The 20,699-nt window shown below is 39.2% G+C and overlaps 1 protein-coding gene across 1 annotated transcript in view; it reads right to left on the bottom strand.

The window, feature by feature from the left end:
• LOC105684453 (receptor-type tyrosine-protein phosphatase kappa) overlaps positions 1 to 20,699 on the bottom strand; it is a 56,652-nt gene that overhangs the window by 11,011 nt on the left and 24,942 nt on the right. Inside the window, exon 3 of the mRNA XM_048654247.1 lies at positions 2,904 to 3,025. Coding sequence (XP_048510204.1) covers positions 2,904 to 3,025 — 122 coding nt within the window. The remainder of the gene's footprint in view (positions 1 to 2,903; positions 3,026 to 20,699) is intronic.

Genomic DNA, 20,699 nt, shown 5'->3' with positions numbered 1-20,699 from the left:
GAAAAGAAAAAGAAGTTCAATGAGACGAGATGAGTGCGATTTAAATAGCCGGCTGAGTTAAAGTGTGACGCTTCTTCGATTTTCTCTTCCATCCCCTTAATTTTTTCTCGTTCTATACTTTGACACCGCGCTAACCGATACTTTGTGAAAAATCGCTTTCAAAGAATATGTGCTCGCTATGGAGGAGGAATTTTTTCGCCAAATATAGAAGGTAGAGAAAATCAAAAAGGGACGAAAGACGGAAGAAGAAATAGAAAAAAAAAAAAAAGAAGAAATATATGGTAAACGTGCGAAAAACTTCGCATAGAAAATATCGTCGCCTGTATAGCTCGCAGTAAAGACGATAAAAAGAATAAGAAAAATCAAAAAGTGAACCCCTTGGACAAAGGCATGCCGGGTAGTAGGTATGGGCAGGTACGTGTATACCAACGAAAAAGGGAGCAAAGGTACTTCCACCAGGGAATACCATATAAGTAGACATACGTATATATATGTGTACTACATATATGTATAAAAAAAATACATAGGGTACTCGAAGGCAAGGAGAGACCGATCGATAGTCATGAATATATCCATTCCACCTACACCCCGGTGCACAAGGGTGAAGTGAACACTACAAGTATTAGGGTGATTTGAAAATAAACGATATTTTTATACCTCACTGAGCTGCACCCCTCAAATCTGTTGTTTTCGCAGCATCCATTTCACCCATAAATAAAAATCTGACCCATTTTCAGTTACATATACGTCAACAGATTTTGAAAATTTTCGTATTAATAATTTTTCTAAAAAATCGTCAAACGCAGCGAGTCTGAGCGGTGGAGAAAACAAAAAAAAAAAAACAAATAAAAGGTCGAGAAATACGAGATTTGATAGGGAGTGAAAAAAATGAATGACACCGTGAAACGGGTTAATTACTGCGAGATTCAGAAAGTAATAAAATGAAATAAAATAAAATAGAATGAATTTAAATGAAATAAAAATAAAGCCCTTGATTACCTCTTGTAATTACCGCGCGTACCGTTTGAAGTCCGGAATTACGTCACCATAAGTTTATGGTACGTCCTTCACTTGTACATTAATTGCGTTTGGTGGATACATGTATAGTAGTACGTACATTATACGTGTATATGTAGCGCACATCGGGAGTATGTTACGTTGCATTTTGGTACCATTAAGTTTCTCAGAGGAATTCCTGTTTAGCAAACACGCTATACGCGATATCCTGTAGGATGTTACATTATTGATATACGTGGATACGCGTACCACCGTCTACGAGGACATCCACGAGCATGGCCAACATACATTATTGCAGTTACTTATACTTAGCGCGCGCAACTTCGTCATATCTACGGTTCGGTTTCGAGGGGAAACACGTTTCTCAAAACTTTTCGCACAGCTGCAATGCACCCCGCGAACTCTACGCTTCTGTACATTATAACTCGATAGATATACGATCTCAACTTATACGATATATTACTATAGGCGAACTCCCACATTCTTTTATAATGAGGTACATGGGTGTTCGAAAATAAAGAAACCAAAGAGATTGAATAAAAATCAACCCTTTGGATATCCGTATAAACGAGGTTTGTGAATATTTCAAAACGTCGCGGATTCAAAGTCCGGAAAAAAAAGGAAGTAAAACGGGATATATGTACGAATATATACATACATATACGGGGGATGAGATTGCGCTGTATGTTCATGAAAATTTCAGGAGTTTTCACTCCATTTAGCGGATCCTTACAAGACTTTACACTTCTTTACCCTCCGTCCTAAATTTTAACGGACAAATTTCCCCTTTATACGCAGTTTAATACGATTTTTTCTTCCTTGTTTCTATTTTTTATTTTATTTTTTTTTCTCTTTCTTTCACCCCTGAAACATTCAGCGCGGCTGAAACGGCCGCAAGAGCAGCAGCGGCGGTGCTCGTTATTGAAACAAATGACAGCTGAGGGTAGGTGGTGTGCTTAAATAAGGTATGTGTACGCGTATACCAAACCGAACGAGAACTGCCTCGCAAATATTTAAATATCTTTTCACTATATTTCCACTGATACTGGAGAGAATTTTTGAAATATCTCACACTATAGGCCCCACGGAGGTATTTAATCGAACATCAAGACGGGCGCAGGGGTGCGTGCGACGAACGAATGTCACTGGATAAATGACAATTTTATTTGATGAAAAAAAGAAAAAATGGGATACAAGATGAGGTAAGGAAGAACGAGTGTAAAACGAACATTTTTCGCCTGCGCACGTGAACCTATTCACGTGATAATTTACTAGAAAGGTATTGACGTCGTACGCGAATCGATAATTGCTATAAATATACCGGAGAATTGTACGCCCACTTGAAGATGACAAATTGTGGGTGACGAAATTTGCGACATCTGCATAGTTAAGGCATGAAATTCACCGTCGACTAAAAAAAATTCTTCTCAAAACCGGTAATAATAATTTATTTTCAAAGCAATAGAAGAAGCCTGCAACCCACGTGTCAGCACGTGGAACCTCCGAAGCAGTGTTCGAAGACGGATGAAAATTGAATAAAATTAAGAGCAAATCCGTGTTGTTCGCAAACGACGAAGAAAAAAACAGGAATAGAGGCCACAAGTATGTATTTGTGATATTACACAGCTTAGCGAGTAAAATTTTCACACACCATGGAGTAGGGGTGGTGAACGCGGGGGTCCTTTTACCGCAACGTCGCTTTTAAAATAACAACGATCATGTGAAAAAAAGAAAATGGATAGAGGGTGGAAATTTTCTAGAGACAAACTTGAGGGATTTTTTTTTCACCGGTGGACGCATTAACAATTTCTTAGTTTATTTTCAATCATCCATTTGAAACAAGTAAAATGGAATGAAATGTGTACAAGAACCTGTGTAAGACTCACCTGAAATTCAACGCGGTATAAAACTGGAAATTTTCTACGAAGTTCACAGAGTTTTGGATAATGTGCCAGCTCCGTTGGGGCAGTTGGTAGCGTGGTTCCCATTCCACCATTTTCGTCCGCCGCTGAAAAATGGAAAATAGAAAAAGAAATGAATAAATGTATATGTGTAACGTGTACCGCACGTCACGTCTAATCCCATAGGAAATTATATTAACAATCGTGGAAAGGGACGACGAAAATGTAGGTAGAATGATAAAGGAATTTGCAAATCTAAAAAAGATAGAGAAAAATTCAAAGGGATCGTAAAAAATGATGCAACGCGAATAATACAATCCGTGTATCCCCGTTTTCATCTACGATCACACGATAACTGTATACATGTACAGGTGTGATGTTGCGTAAGTAAACATACTTACGTACGGTGCTATACGTAAGGCGTGGGGGTGTGTACATTAGACGTGCATACATAATACATAGAGTATAAGTACTAACAATAAGAGCCTCGCTGTCACTTTCAGTGACGAGATTTCATAGTGCATATTGCGTGGGACGAGCTGCAGTACGAGATATCATGTGTATTATGAAAATAAGGTATATGACGTGTACGTGAAACTTGTGTGGAGTGCGTCAGTTGGTCTAATTGCGAGTAAATTATAATACGCCATGTGATTTGCCCCCACGTTTTCCGCCATATAGCTTCTAAAATCTAAACAGACGTGGGTGTATGTGTGTATAAGTGTACTTGAAATGTGCGTGACGCACGTTAAGTTACGTTAAGTTACGTTATTTTTTTTTAATAATAAAAACTAAAATTCCAAAAACCAAGCAAAAGAGCGTAAAAGTCAATGAATTAATTGCTAAAGTTTTTTCTTCATTTTTTTTTTCTGCATCTAGTCTGATACCTGTGAATGTAACGATTGTTCAAATAATATCTTAAAACTAATGGGAGAAAAATATTTTTAAATTTTTAGAAAATAAAATCGAATAAATAATTCGAATTATCTTTTGCGCACCAGGTCATGCGGTTCGAGCAAAATGATGTGCAGCGCAGTGCAGCCAATTAAAAGCTGCACCGACCATCCCTTTCATTATACTTTTCAGAACCACCGTTAGGTTTTCACGCGAGTTTTCACACAGAGGAATTATAATTACGAGCTTTATTCTCTCCGGAATAACATCAGCTTTTGCATATTCCTTTGATATTGTACGCACGTGATACACACGCACGTACATACCTTTGCAATATTTTAATATTTTGCACAAACTACGGCGCATATATAAATTAATTTTCTTCCGCAGAACCCGCAACGTTAAGAAAAAATTAAACAGACTGTAAAGTCTTAAAAATTCACGATTCGCGATCCATGCGATTTACGCATACATGTTAAGTTTTTATTAACACAACGCGTCAAGTAAGAATCCAGACGTAATATTCGAAAGAATATTCGTCTCTTTTCTTTTTCATTTTCATTTTCCCTTTTTCATTTTATTTACGGAGTCACGTGGCACATACCTACAGTATACTTTTAATTTGGTTTCCACCGTCTTCCGCGGGAGGGTTCGGAAGTTGTAGAGAACAAAGTTGTAGAGAACAAAGTTTTCGCAAACAGGGAGTAAAATAAAAAAAAATAAAAAGAAAAAAAAGTAAATCAAACAAAATAAAATAAAATGAAATGAAATGAAATGAGAATAAATTGGCGTCATTCGGCGACAGTTTCTTCTCTCCATTTTTTTTTCTCCATTTCTTTTCTTGTTTCATTATAATTATCATCATACACAAGGGTGAAATAAAATAAACGTCCAACGAGTTTCAACTGCCAAATATTAATCATGAGAAGTTTGACCATCAATTTTACGGGGGGTGCGTGATAGAAGAGACGGCATACCAACAAATTAAATTGACATTAATTAAATCGGAAAAAAAAAAAATACACCCGACGTAGAAGTTACAAATTATCCTACAATTTTCTTTTTCCTTTTTCTTCTACTTGATTTTTTCATCTTCTCTCACGATAATTGGATGGAACGACAACTTTCGGTTTAATATCCGCCCTTTCTTTTTCATTTTTTTTTCTTCGTCGATACAAACGTATGTAAGAAGAGCTGCGAACACGTGCAAAAAGAGGTAAGTGTATCGGAATCCTTAGAAAGAACAAGAAAAAGACAAAGAGAACTAAAAAGCATTCGTTCATTCAATCACGATTATTTTCTACCTGCAGTTATTTTTCTCCCCGCTGCAACGGCGCGAATGTATACATATACACGAGCGCGGATGTACGGTGCCTGTGTGTCGTGTACGAGTACGCATGTACAGGTGTGCACATATGTACGAAAAGTCCTTTATATATCGGGCAGTAGCCTCGTAAAACTCTGGGAAATAAAAGCTAAGTGCTATTACGAGTCTCTGGTGAAAACGAAGAGGCTGAGGTACTACGGGTGCAATTTCTCCACCTCAACGGAGTAAAGAATATAAGTACAATCGAGTGGCTTCCCGAAGGGCCGGGGTATACATCGTCGTCGTGTATATCGCACAATCCCAATACGCTGACGACGTGCTCCCCCCCGGTTCTGTGATTATTGATGTAATAAGAGAAAAGAAAAGAAAATAAGACAATGAAAAAATTACAGTGTGAAAATAAATCAGATATTCGCGCAATCGAGGTGTGCGATCGTGAAAAAATGAACTGTGTCCGTACACGCGCGCGGGCAGAGCACACGTGTGCGCGGTTACACCGCAGGTTAAAGTGCGGTGTAAAGGGAACAGTTATGGTGAATTGTTTCGTATCAACCGCAGAACCGTGTCGTTTGACAATATCGGTGTATGTACATGCGACACGTATCGGTAGCCGGAGTTCAAAAGCTACAGAGCGGACAAGAACAGATAATGGCTGACCTGTTCATTGATTTACTACTGTTTCTGCCTACGCCGACTCGTACTACTTGAATCGACGCGCTGTGCCAATAACGCGTGTCCGCAGCTGCCGTTGACGCGAATTTGTCCGAAGCTTTCCACAGAGGTCTTGTAGGGTTTGCGTACGCGGAACACTCTCGCAAGGGCGTTTGTTTCGTTGGGTTTCTTTTTACCTGATAAATTTTATCGAGTTTCGGCTTATCTTTCTTTCGGCCGTTGTGGCGAACGTATTACGGTATTGCGTGTTTGAGCTTTAATCCGGGGCATCGTTAGCGGTTCTGTTATTTTTCTAATTTTTATCAGTTTGGTTTTCGTTTTATAATTCGCATTTTCAAAGGTCTCGACAGATCGCGATAATCGTTTCGAAAATTTACTATAAACTTCTCGTAACATTTTCAATCTGATAAAACTATCGCTCTGACAGAAAATGTCGACCATTTCCTTAAGGGAAAAGTTATCTTGGAATATATATGTGTGTATGTATATACCTATGTAACCATTAATATATGACCTACTTTTTCAACTATTTCTACGATCTCCGCTCATGTACTTCAACATCACGGTTATATACACCGTCGAATACCACGGTGGTACGATCAAATTTACTCAATTAATTAATTAGTTAAAGTAGGTGCAACAATGACGAATATATTTTCATCTTTAACTCTGCACTGGACACGTGGTATGCGCGCGTAATTATAATTCCTAAATTGATCTTTGAAATTAGGAAAGGCTCAAATTATTCGAATAATTATAGAACGGCGTTGGACATACTCGCGTGTAGGTAGAACGCGTTTGCGTTAGTTACTGTAATCGTTGTGTTGTGTCCGGCGCACGTTTACTGTAATTTCGTGTCACGAATTACCTGCCTCTTGTTTGAATTTCCGGTATATAACATGAATATATAGAATTCAAACTCAATGACGACGATTGATGTGCGGCTTTACAGACCGATTCTAATCTTCCAAAATAATTACATACCTCAAATTATAGCGTTTTGTTATCAGATTATCAACCATCGATAAATCGTTTTTTTTTTTTTTTGTCTATTTAATCACAAAGGGAACAGGGTCTCAAATTTATTATAGAATAACGAGTTTCATTTCCCGCGTGACAAACGATTATATATATATTCTGATTTATATATATATATATATATATAGATATATATAAATCAGAAACGTAATATCGTCGACCACGTTTTTCCAACGAATCCGTATTTATTTCCTCTTCATTTTTTTCCCAACTCTTGCTGCTGCAACGGAACGTGGGGTAAAATAGAAAACGAACGAACCGCATGCGACTTACATTCTCTCGTAAGACGTCCGCAAGCTTGGTCGGATGTACCGCAAAAGAGAAAGGAAAGAAGCGCGAAACTTAACGTCCCTTATTTCCTCGCTTCTTCTCGGTCGTGTCACGCGAAGGTAGAGTGGAGGCAAATAGAAGAAAAACAAGGAAAATGAGAGAAAAAAAAAATCAGATTCGATCGAGGGACATTGAGCAACGGAATCTCGAATCTCGACTAACATGTAAGCTTGCGGAGGCGGAGGGGACTCGCGATTTACATATTTGAACGCGACTGATATTACGGAGGGCAAACTTTTCCCGGCGCGATATTCCGGCGTGAAAAGTCAGCCGCACCGTCGGCCCGACGTCCGCGAGCTTTTTCACCCCGCTTTTGTTTTCTTTTAAATCGAGGAAGTTGCGGACCTCGAAGACGTCCGAGCCGAGCAGCTGCGCTGACAAGCGTTCCGATCTAAACCACACGGCACGCGTTGGAGTTCTACCAAATGATGCAACTGTGTCAAGGCGTCACGTGCGATGCTTGGGGCCACTTCCTGACCCTCGATTCAAAGTCATGCTTAGGTATGTTTCAAAAATACATTCGAACCGCAGTTAATGACCTGCTCAACGTATCAATTGGCATTTTCCGACTGGAATACTTGTTTTTTTTTTTCCCCTCGATTCAGAAAAAATACGACCGATCGAACGCGCGTTAATTTACCTGGGAGGTCGAGTGTGTATTTTAAAAAATTCTCGTTAATTTTCAACTTTTGATTTTTGAGCTTGAAATTTTAAGCTCAGACGTATCGTATATACCTATTACTGTATTTCTGGAAGATTTCATTCCTCGGACAGCGCGCGGCGTATGTGCAGCTTGGGGTAAAACTTGTGAAAGGAATAAATTTTCCGTATATATATATATATATGCGGTTTAATTCCATTGGGAAATTCGTCACTCGGAAACATCCTTTCAAACTTTTTTCGCGAAAAGTATTATTACCGTTGCGTACGTTGACTACCCGAGTACAACGACTTATTCGAAAAAATAAAACCCAAAAAAAAAAAAAAGAAGCTTCCATTGGACAATTTCATCTCGTCGTAATGAAAAAGAAGAAAAAGTACAAAAAGAGGAAGAAACTCCAAAACTGTGGAGCAAAGTTGAGATCGACATTCACCGTGCAGCGTAACTTTCGGCCATATGTCCGACTAGTGTGCAAAGTGTCTGAAGTTGCATTGTTATCCTTATTACAAAGAGATTAAATTCAGATAAAATAAAAAAATCGCATATAAAAAGATAAGTCGTGAAAGGAAGCAAAAAAAAAAACCAAAACAAAAAAAAAAGAAAAAACCTACTATAACTACGTATACCTCCGCAGGGGCATTCAGCAAATAATCCTATAATAATAGCCAATTTTGTGAACGCTGCGGGAGAGAAAATCAAGTCAGAAGAAAAAGAAAGAGTAAACTTTTGTATTTTATATTTTTAATTGCGATTATTTTCCAGCGGCGTCGCGATGGCGCACCACTGCAGGCTGCTTGTCGTTTGAGGAAAAGTTTTAAACTTTATAAAAGATCGAGGGTACAGGGTAGAAAATAAAGGGAATAAAAGAAAAACGTCGTTACGGGTTATACGCGTAGAAAAGTAAGCTGGTAGGGTAGGGTGGTAGAAAGTAAAAACTTATGTACTAGAAAGAACGGAAGAAAGCGACAGAGTCGTTTGTTTTTTCGTGGTTTTGATTCTGTGCGAGAGAACATCTTGGATCTTTTTCGCCGTTGCGAAATCCATCTTACTTTTTACGATTCGAATCACTTTTTCCCTTCTTATAAGTATTCTACGTTTTTTCACCCCCTCCTTTTTCCCCAACCTCGAGCGTAGGAAGATCGGATTATCACTTTGGTTCGACGGGGTGAGTCGTGTCGGACGGGCTCGAGGCGCGCGATTCAGAGTTTCGATGTCATCAAGCTCTGCCGGGGTATATGTACACATACGTACCTTAGGATGTAGAAAAGAAAAAAAATAGGAAAAAAAAAATAGGAAAAAAGTGACACCGTCGATCGATGAAGGCGAAAAAAGCACCCGACGAACCTGCACCGCCTCGGGGAAGTGAGAAATTTTATTTCGTTTGATTCCAAACTCTTTAATCAACTTTATCCGCGCTGTATAAATAGATGAAATGTAGGTACGTGCATCGGGAAAGATCGTTCGTAACGAAGAGAATTGTAAGATTGAAATGTGGAACATTGGCCGATGCAGATTGTCATAAAATATATGTTTTTATATCCTCCTGCAATTTCAACTGTACGCAATTAACCCATATACACGTATTTAAATAGAATATAATACACACGCGGTGTAAAATATCAGTTGAGAATTTGGAAACATTTCTGATAATTTATCTCATTTCTCAATCGGAGTCGGGGAGATTTAGCTTTATCCGCGCCTTCGGAGACCGATTGTCGATTATACATACACTCGTCTACACGGGTATACAGATACACGTGTGTGGTATCTGCGTAAATCTTCTCAATTATTCATAGCTCTCGTGCGAGGTGCCGCGACGGAGTTCAAGTTGGCGTCGCGTCGAGGGTTGAGTTTCGGATGAATCGTACGCACGTACATAAGTCTGGCCCTTATTTTCGAAAAATGCGTGAACAAATTTATTACCCTCCTCAGAAAACGACGCGGAACGCTCCGACCCGGACTACACCTACGTTATTTAATTTATATTTTTTTTCACTTCCGCTCTTTTCATTCTTTTGATTCCGTTCGGCGAGGTGTATGGAAAAATTCAATAGGCTTGCGAGCCCGCAAAGGAAAGAAAAAAAAAAAGAGATACCGATAATAAGATAAATAATTATTTTCTTCGCAGTCTCCATTTTCCTATTTTGTTTCTCACGATCGCGGTGGAAATTGAAACGCGGGTCGCCGAAGCTATAACATACACATGTATACCTATATTTGAACAATGGAGGTATACAACTCGCGAGCAATATCGAATATATTACATAACTTAATTACATGTACAGCTCGTATCAATTTCCAAAAATATCGTATTTCAATTTTCCGTTACCTACCTATATCTATGAAACTTTGCACGCGCGGCACCGTCGAATTTTCTATAATACAGACGTGGAAACGGAGACGTCGAGTCAAGGGATGAGACAAAAGGGACGAGGGAGGAAGAGGATAGCGAGCTTTTTTCTTTCTTCGGGAAGAGGGAAAAAGATCATATGAAAATTTCAAGTGTAATCTCCGGTTATATATTCTCGAGTAAATTGAACGAAATTTAATCAAGAATCGTCAGCCTGTATACGCGTGTAAACGAGATGCAGAGTACGCGCGGAGGAACAGATCAAAAATGAAAAGCTTGCGTACACGTACCGTACGAAGATGTGCCTGTAGAAAATAATAGTAATAATAACAATCATGATAATAATGATACAGGGCGCAGGATCCGGCTTTCAAGAAACGCTTCGGTAAAGTCGAATCCTTCTATTACGTTTAATATATGTGGTGGAAATTTTTTTTAGTTCACTAAATCCGAATTCTAAATCCCCTCGCTAGCTGTGCGGGCGCCGTGGCCTGAAACTCACCCTATGCAATTCCAGTCTTATCAACAAAATCCTCACTTTCAATCGTCGGGATTTATACACATCCGCCAAAAAAAAAAGAAAGAAATATATATATACGTACGTGGAAAGATGATCGAAAAAGAAGAAAGAGAATCCAATTAAAGTTTCCCCATTTTTTCAACAGGTGATAACGGCGATGGTAATAATAGCGATTGTTGTTATCATTAATGTTATCATTATTATTATTATCATGGCAATATAATAATCAGGCCCGAAAATTTACCACCCGTCTCTCGTCAGCCTTGAAACTGCGACGGGACGTAAAGTCGAGGGGACGTTCGCTGTATTGGAATGCAAATTCTAGTAGGTTCGTCTAGGCTGGTTTGAGACTGATTAGATTACGCATAGTGATATATTGCTTTGGATATCTTGATTAAGTCTTAGTTTTGCCGGCGCTACTAGAAACCCGATGACGTGCAGAGTTTCTAAAATAGATCATCCGTCTTCTTTCTTTTTTTTTTTTTTTCTGCTCTCTCCAGATCCTTATCACGAAAGACGGACTTCTATGATTCGGGTATTTTTGGGAAAAGGCTAAATTTTTGGTCAACCGTATACCGTCGCGCGTCCTTCTCCAATTAGTTGTTTTATCGTTCCCCTAGGTCCTCGAGATCCTCGGAGAGGATGGGAAACGCGGGTCGCATTTTAACTCTGAATTGAACAGGATCAACCCAACAAAATCGAGATTCAAATTTTACGACGTAGAGAGGAGGCAAAAATTTACAACCGACGATTGAAAGCTACGCGTACATAAATAAAGAGAATCGATAACGAAACAAAAAAATCCAAAACGCTTCCAATAATTTCGCTTACGGTATAATCGTAATTAATTATTCCTTTACAATTGTACAAATTTACTCACGATTTACAGAATGACATTGCGCAATCGTTCGACAAACGTGTATTGAATAGAGGGGGTTGTATGTATACGTTACGATATCGGTACAAAATAATCGCGTGTCGAGTCACGTGACATTGGAATCTTTTGTAGTTAAACCCTGTGTGCAATTGGTCTTCCGATTTCGCTCTTCACGGCACCCTTAGAATCTCTGAAAACCTGTATCTCGTACATTTTATTGTAACAGCTAATTAAATATTCTTTCGGTACCGTCCGATGCGACCATCTTGGAAGAACGTCGGCTGATGTAATTAATCCGACGCACGTGTTACGATATTCAATAAATTGCACGTAGAGACTTCCGACGCGTTTCCATACCCTCCTTGCACGGCGCGTCTGAGTTTAATGATATTAGTTCTAGTTCACGTGTTACCTTGTTATATAATCACTATAGTAAGTCGATAGATAGATAGATAGATAGATATACTGTAGAATTGCACGGCGCTGCACCTAGAGGTGGTCTCTACATGTGTTATCTTAAATTAGAGATACTTACGTACATGATTGTACACGTGCAATGCGAATAACGGCACAGGTATTCGAGCATAAATTATACCGTCATTCGTCATGTCATGTTTCACCGTGCAATTACACGTGCACGTTTATTTACACACGTAAATAGCTCGGCGCAACGAATTTACGACGCTAAACTGCCTGCATAGGAATTCAGCGTCGGTGTAATTCGCCGTTTTTTTTTTTCTTCTTTTTTTCTCTCTTACGGTTTTTCACGTCTCACCGATGACGATCAACTCTCCTTCCCGCTAATTGTCGCACGAAAAAGAATGAGATAAGAAAGAAAAAATTATCAAGTAAAAATAGAGAGCGTGGATGAAGGAAAAAGAAAAAAAAAACCAAATGGCGCTTAGGATGAAACTATATCCACGGTTTTGGAACCGGTGGTTCCCTTTAGCTCCGGTCTCTGCAGGGAAATGGCAGTAAAAAGAAGTTGGGTGAAATCAAGAAGAGAGTTCGTGAACGAACTGGTAGCGAGCGATGTTACGCCGACGTCGTGGCGTCTTTTTGCCAATGAATCTTTCTACGCGCGACGCTCTCAATTCCTGTACGCTACCTCCGCGTTATTCGGTTATACCGAAGCAGCGTTTTCGTCTTCCCTATTTCACTCGTGGCACCAGCCAGCCCAGCCATCGTCGTCGCATACATACGTGTACACGTTATACAGATATATGTGTATGTGCTCTGGATTTCACGTCACTTTTATACGGGTGACATACGAATTTTCGAAGAAATTGCATCGCTTGACACGATCGCGCGCGTTATGAGAGTATCGAACATTTGTGAAGAAAAAAAAATTTATGGTAAAAAAAAAATGAAAAAGACTAGATTTTTACAAAAATCAAGGCGTGTTGTATAGTACAGAGGTATGCGCGTATATCGAATAATGCGATCGTGAAGACCGATGACCGATAAATTATTGTTATTTTCGTCGTCGCGTTTACAAAATATCCGCGAAACGACATGAATTCGACCTTCGAATGATCGCGGTAAAATAGTAACGATCGGTAATAAAATCCTGCGATTTACGACCGCAATCTGTAAGATCCAAATAGACGGGTTGCGGGTCAGGATTATCACAACGACGTATAATACCTATGTAAGAACCAATCTCCCGAAATTCGTCGGAATTTTTTTTCATCATCCCACCTAATCCGAAAATCAAACTTTCATTTGTATGAATTTATTGTCGGTGTTATTTCATGCGTATACCTCCTATATACGGATGAAAAAAAAAAAAGAAGAAAAATGGCGCACGAGGTATCGATCGCAATTAGATAGAAAATAGGGTTGAACTCCTCCCTGTTCCGCTAGCCATTTCAATTCTTACGTACCGCGCGGGCAGTAAACATTCGACAAAGCTTTCGGACGACCTTTGACCGTTACGTCTTCACCCCGGGCAGGATCACTTTCGCTCGAAACAAAGATCATAGAGAAACCCCGTTGTTCGCTTCGCGAAAACCCTGCTCGCGAGTCACGGACCATAGGGTACATTCGTCCTTTGAGATACGCGCAAATCAAAGCTCATTAAATAACTTCGATACTCCTTTGTTGTTAACGGAAACGAGATGACGACAACAGTAATGAGCGACGGGGTAGTTTCGTACAAATTCTTCTTTGTTAATAATTAATGGCGTTAGCGCCGTTAGTCGGTGAATTTCTATCACGAGAGCTTTGGAAAGCTTACTTTCAGGTTGTGAAAATAAAAAGAAGTAAAAAGAGAGACGGTGAAAGCAAGAAAAGATAAAGGAGGTGTGTTCGACTCAGATGACGGTTCGACGCCCATGATTTCCCGGAGTTTCACGATCCGCGGTTATCTTACACGAGGAATATTTCTATCGGGGCATGTCGTAGGCGCCCTTTCTCACCGTTGCGAATTTTTTTTCTCGCTCTTTCTTCACTCGTAATTTGGTTTAACGAGCTGCGAGACGAAACTGAAGGATTCGCCTCGGCGTTATAATTTTATTTCGAATACCCGGCGTACCACCTAAGAATTATATTTAATTTATTCTCCAACCGAGTTTCGAAAGGTTATTTAACGATATGCAAATCAAGTACAAGATTTACGTGCGTTTCACAAAGTAAACGTGTTATATACCGTTGTACATACATATTACAAACATGTACACGCGGCATATTCACATAGAGAGACATATGTACGTACGACGCCACCACACCTGATGTAAATTCATCGTTACCCGCGCACTCGTCAAATTTCACTCAACGGCGGAACTTGATTTGTACTTTCACTTTTTCTTCCCTTGCTTGCATTTATTATTAATTTAAAAAATCTTCTTTCTCCTTTTCTCCTTTTCTCCTTTCCTTTTTCTTCTTTTTCTTCTGTTTTTTTTTTTTCTACCCGACTTATTCTCGAGGGTGAAATATACTACAAGGGTGAACGCAATTCGATTGTTGGCAGCTGCGTAACAATGATCTCTATATACACGTGAGACAGAGGGACGGAAGGTCGACATTGAAAGGTAAAAGGTGAAGGATAAAAGTGGTTTAACTTGAAGGATGTTCTCGAGTCTAAAACAACGGAGGTTTCATCCTTCTCGTCGGGTTAGCGATTAAATAAAAGTAATGAATAAAGATTGAACAACGGAAAATTCTCGAGGGCTTTCGAAGCCTCGTTCTCCCTATATACCTACCAATTTCACAAGCTGAGTTATACACCTGTATATGTATACTTTCACATATTAAGCTACGGCATAAGGTATATTCAACTTCAATCTGATAAAAATAACCAAAAAAAGGTGAAAAAACAGAAAAAAAAAAAAATAAGAAGAATATCAACATGCATCGAAAATAGCCCCGCGACGTGTTATCTAGGTAAAATAGAGCGTTAGTAAATAATCTGTTTAAAGCTTAGTGGCAGGTAACCAATCCTAGTAATCCCTGGGGATCGATAAGTTACTGACCGCGAGATAGATGAGCCAGGGAAACTGACGTCCTCGACGGCCATGACGATAACTTTAACCCGATGTTGTACTGACTTTGTGTTTCGAAAAAAGATTAAAAAAAAAAAAAAAAGAAAAAAAATGAAAGGAAAAAATTCATTCTCATCCACCATCTCTACTTCTTTCCGTTAAACCGATTTTTCTTTCCTTTGCTTTTTTATTGAATTAAATTTTTCTTCATCCCTCCCAAGCCGCACGTAGTATATGATAACGATAATCTTACCCCATTCTAGAACATCCTTATTTCATCGTATCAAATTCACCCGCCGGAAAAGCAACTAGCTTATCTCCCGTAGAACCGCGCTGCACGAGAAGACCATCGATTTTTCTCTTCGCTATACCGCGGAAAGTATTGTATATCTTATAAAGGTTAAGGTTTCCGAGGACGGAGGCAATCTTTTGGATTATTAAACGACCATTTTCGCCAATTCATTGTAAGATTTCTTTCGTTCTCTCTCAATATTTCTTATCTATTTGTTTCTGTCTCTTTTCTCTTCCCGCTGTACAAGTCGAGGAAATGGCGATAAGGAAAAACTAATATAAGTTTATTTGACGAGGGAAAAATGGAAATGAAAATACAGTCCGACTCACAAAGGAGAGCCCTTTCATCGTCTCTTTCACTCGGCATCTCTTTTCTTACTTTCTTTCGTTTCTTTTTCCAATTTTGTTTTTAGGGAAATTTTTAATCCTGGCTTTACCAGCTGCTCGCCAAAAGTTTAACATTCGCAGGAATGACCGGGACGCTATGCAGATTCGCGTACAAAATCCCTTGTCATTGTACACCTATATAGGTATGTACGTACCTATCCCTAATACCCGAAAAAAGGGCACAGCTTTCCCTTTGAGAAAAAAATAATAAAGGGGAACGTATATAAAAAAAAAAGAAGAAGAAGAAGAAGAAGGAAAAAACAAATATGTATTTTACCTGTTTGTAAAATAGATTATGTATGTATGTATGTATGTACACGTGTAAGTACATGGTATACTTCAAAGTAGAAATTTTCCAATAAGAACAACGACGTCGCGAACGAAAAGAAAAAAAAAAAAGAAGAAGAGAAAATATTTTAATTTTCGTTTCATTTTTTTCCCTCATCTTTTGCATTATATTTATTCTGCGAATGTACGGGATACGTACGTACACTGTACACGTACGCCGCACGTACTAATTTTCACTCAATTTTATATGGATCGGATACCAAAGAACTTTAACTCCGAAACGCTCAGTGGAAATACTTTAACTAATTCACTCCTAGCTTTCACCCTTATAACTTTCCAAAAAGTTTATTATTCTACGAACTTTGCCGCCCCACGCGAACCACCAACCCTGCAAGTTAACGTTCATCATTCCAACGGTTATTCCGAGAGCCACTTCAAAGGCGACTCTACCTACGTGTACGTACGACGTATGCACATACGTACGTATGTATACATCGAATCTATGTGTAGTCGAAAGCAAGGATGATCGGACCACCGGTTAGATAGAACCGTTCTACGGAAAAGTACGAGACAAGCTTTGCACTTTCCACGAAGTGGTCCGATTTACCCGATAGTTCAATCATCCTTACTCTCCCGCACGGATAATTCTTCTTCTTCTTTTTTCAACAACAAATAAATGTGTTCCATGACAGAGAGTTCTATTTCCCTCTCCGTATTTTTTTTTTTTTTTCATTTTTTTTTCTTCTTACATCTATATATATTTCTTTTCCGCTTCGTAGAAAATCTGGATCTCCTTGTGACCGAGTAGCACAATAACTCGCGGGCTCGCGGGAGTCCTTCTCGGTCGGACATCTTACTAACGAGAGAGTAAAAAGTGGAGCGCATTTTCTTTTGTCCGAAATTTTTCGAGAACACCCTAATTTATAGGTATGAGAAAAAAATACGCCTTGTCCTCGCGTGGTTATACCGATGCACTGAGATCCCCTTGAACGAGATCGGCGGTAACGAGATTGACCACCACCCTCAAGTGACCGGATATATGCAATTTGATCTCAAACTTTGCGAAGGAAAACAGGAGAATGAAAAAGATGGAGAAACGAGAAAATTAGACGCGACTCGAAAATTTCGTTGACAAATAACTCTGGCGTAAGCAGAACGACGCGAAGCTTTGAATTTTCTAAATTATTTAGATATGTAAATTATATATTAGGTAAATATATACTTCTTGGGACTTATTTGACATCGGAACGTAAAGTAGGTGTAATACCGAGATCTGATCAATCTGCCAAGCCCTTGATTGCCGCCACTTGATATGCTATTATAACAATACACGACCCTTGATTGCCCACAGCTGCTCTGAGAATAATTTCGTATAATATATGTACGTGGATTTGTATTTACCCACTCTGTATAATATATGAGGTGATTAGTATAAATCGACCGACATCGTATAGTCAATTTCGACTCGGAATATGAATTCTCAAGAATTGAACGATATCGCGAATCGCGTGCAAAGAGGCGATGTGAATTTTACTTTTTTTTTTTTTTTTCAAAAATATACTTATGAAAATATTTATCGAAACTCGGTGATACGATCTTATCATTTGATTGCCTTCAATCTTAATTACATTCCATTCTTCTGAAACATTTTTTTTTTTTAAGAAAAACAAATAATGACTTTGAGAAAAGCTTTTCGCAAAAATCTTGCCGCACTTATAGGGGAAATAAGAGGAAAGAAAGAAGGGGGGAAAAAAAAGGAAAAATTAAACCAAACAGAGGGAGGGTGGAGAATATTCTGTGAAAAATGAGGAAAGCATTTATCCTTCATCACAAATGAAAAATGTTGTTACCCGTTTCGACTGACGTCGATTTTAAATTGTTCGAGACGGGAGTCCCGTTTTGATATACGCTAAAAAGCTTTAACTTTGGTAGCGCGGGATTGAATAAAAAAAAAGAGAGAAAAGAAAATTGTACGGGAAGAGAAAAATGAAGTAAAAATGTTAAGTAAAATTCGCGCGATAAGAATTTTTCCAATAATAAATATCTTATGATCTGACTTTTTTTTATCACGATTCCGAAGAGATAACACGGCGACGGATTCATATATACACGTACGTGTATATGATATTACATAGGTGCGTGATAGGGTGGTTTTCGTCGTGAAGTAGGTAATAAGTTTGCAAGGGTTTGTTTCTAGGAACATGAAAATATATGATATAGATTTTCTTCGTTTCTCATGTATTTTCTTCGATATTCCAGTTTTGGTTTTTTTTCTTTTTCTCTCATCATTTTTGTAAAAGAAATATACAGGAAATCGATAATCTTGAGTCTCCAGTTGCAGCAGGATGCCAGGGGAAAAAAAGAAATAGAAGAGTTAAGAGGTCGGGCAAACAATCCAAAACGTCGATCTTCGTTGCCTGTCACTTTCCCGTGCTTCTCTCTTATCTATTTATTAGCCCTTGAAGAAAATCCCCTCACCGTCGTTTTCCCCGAATCTCCGATATTTTCAACCCATATCAAAATATGTTTCGCCCTAAAGAAAAAAAGATAAAACGGTGGGGGAAAAAAATCTGTTGCAGGAGCCTCGGGATAAAATCACGAGATCCGCGAAAGCCGTGACAATTTTCAGATGCTCGGATACAGAAGCTTGCAATTTTTATGACGTTCAAATCCCGTAATCCCTAAGACTTTTCAAGTGCAGCGGATAGGTATGCAACTTCGCGACTCCCAGTCTGCCGCACCCCCGTCGAATGAAAAACGTTGGGAAAAAAACCCGTCGAATATCGAAGAAGGTTTTGTTTTTTGAAAAATACAAATGTACGCCAACAATCGGAATCGCTCAAGAGAACAGAAAAAAAATAGAGAGAGAGAGAGAGAGAGAGAAAGGAATTTCGTGTTGAACAGTGCGGGACCTAGTTCCCTAGTTTCCGGCGAACGATTGTTGATATTAAAAATCTCCGAAGAATTTTATTTATAAATATACCTGTGTATACATACGCGTGTATACAATAACGAGTGCAATATATTTAGAGTTAAAAATTTTCGACCTCGCTGAATTTTTTACTTATAATTTTCATTTGTTACAGAATTATACATAATCGCAAGTAACACATATACGTATCTTTCGAACGACGTTCGCAGTTAGTTTAACGCACATGCGAAGCGTACGTGTATATTGTGATAAAAATGGAGGGATCAGGCGGGGGGTACCTACACCGTTTTATGTATAAACCGGGCGAAAAGTTAGCGGTGTTTTATTTAACTTTTTTTTTCTACTTTTACTTTTTTTTTTTGTTTTACAATGTTAAGCACTTTTGAACGAACTTTTGAAACGAGGGCGTTCACGGTCCTTAACACTTTATTTCGACGTCGTCGTCTACCTCGTCGTCGTCGTGTACCTGTACGACTTCATACCCCCGAGGACTCGGGGGTTTTAAAGCGTGTTCCGCTGGTGCACATTCGCCCCTGTATTGACTTTCAACTCTTACAAACAACCCGTTTTCGTTCGACCGAAACCTGCGACCCGAAACCTACCGTTCAAATACAGGGATCAACTTTTAACCAAAAAGTAAATCAAGCGAATCAAAAACGAAAAAAAAAAAGCATCGGGGAAAAACGTAACAACCTCGAGATTCGGGATGCGGTACTTACATCCCGACAAATGAGAACGAAAATTTCACGTCTACCCCCCCTCCCTTGTGTGTTCGCCCCGAAGTTACAAATATAGCCATAGAATATGCCGAAATGTGAGATCATTTGACGAGTGAAAACGATGATCAAAAATTTCCGCAAGCACAACGCACCGGCAATGGTATCCGCTGTCCGATAGTTCCTTCAGATAGAACGTAAAACCGGATTTCTGGTGACGTCATCGCGACGGGAACTGCCAGACAATTTTTACGTCGTTTTTTTTTTATGTGGAAAAATCTCAAGTGCTAGAATGCTTAAATATTCCAATACAAGGCCTAGGTCACCGGGGTCAGGCATAATTTGTGCATTCCTGTAATTTCACGCACCCCGAAGTGAAAAAAAAAAAAAAAGGGAGTCGTCGTTGGCCGATTTACACGAATTTATACGAGCTAGCCGACGCTTCTAGACGAGATTCTGTGCGCTACGAATGAATGAAAATTCAGGCAGCACAGATTTTTCTTTTCCGCACAGCGTGTGGGTGTACAGCAATTTTCTAGCGTATATACATACACTCATCTATTTCTAAGAAATCGTGAAACACGTTTGTGGATAGAAACGAGAGAGATAAAAAATAAAACAAGAACGAAAAAGAAGAGGAGTGTGCAGATATTCTATTTATAAACCATCGCATCGAGTTCTTCAGCATCGGGCGCGCGCCCGCCGCGATGCGATGGTTTGCAACCGGATGGGGTGGTCGTAGTTGTTATCGGTAAATAAGAAATGTTAACGTCGAACTGACCAACGGTTACGTCCCTCTCGAAGTTGTTTCCTCGACCCGCCGACCCCGCCATCCCCGCCCCCGAATTCGCCTCTTTCTTCTCCACTTTTCCGTCGATCTTTTCGTATGTACAACGGGTGGGAAAAACTTTTCTCTCGCAAAATTATTCCCCAGCGAAATCAATATAGGTGGCTACATGAAAACCGACTCGCAATGCCCTTTCTTCTTCTCCCTGAAAACTAACACACAAACTGAA

Source organism: Athalia rosae, chromosome 4, assembly GCF_917208135.1.
Source record: "Athalia rosae chromosome 4, iyAthRosa1.1, whole genome shotgun sequence".
NCBI lineage: Eukaryota > Metazoa > Arthropoda > Insecta > Hymenoptera > Athaliidae > Athalia > Athalia rosae.
This window is presented reverse-complemented; position numbering and strand designations above follow the sequence as displayed.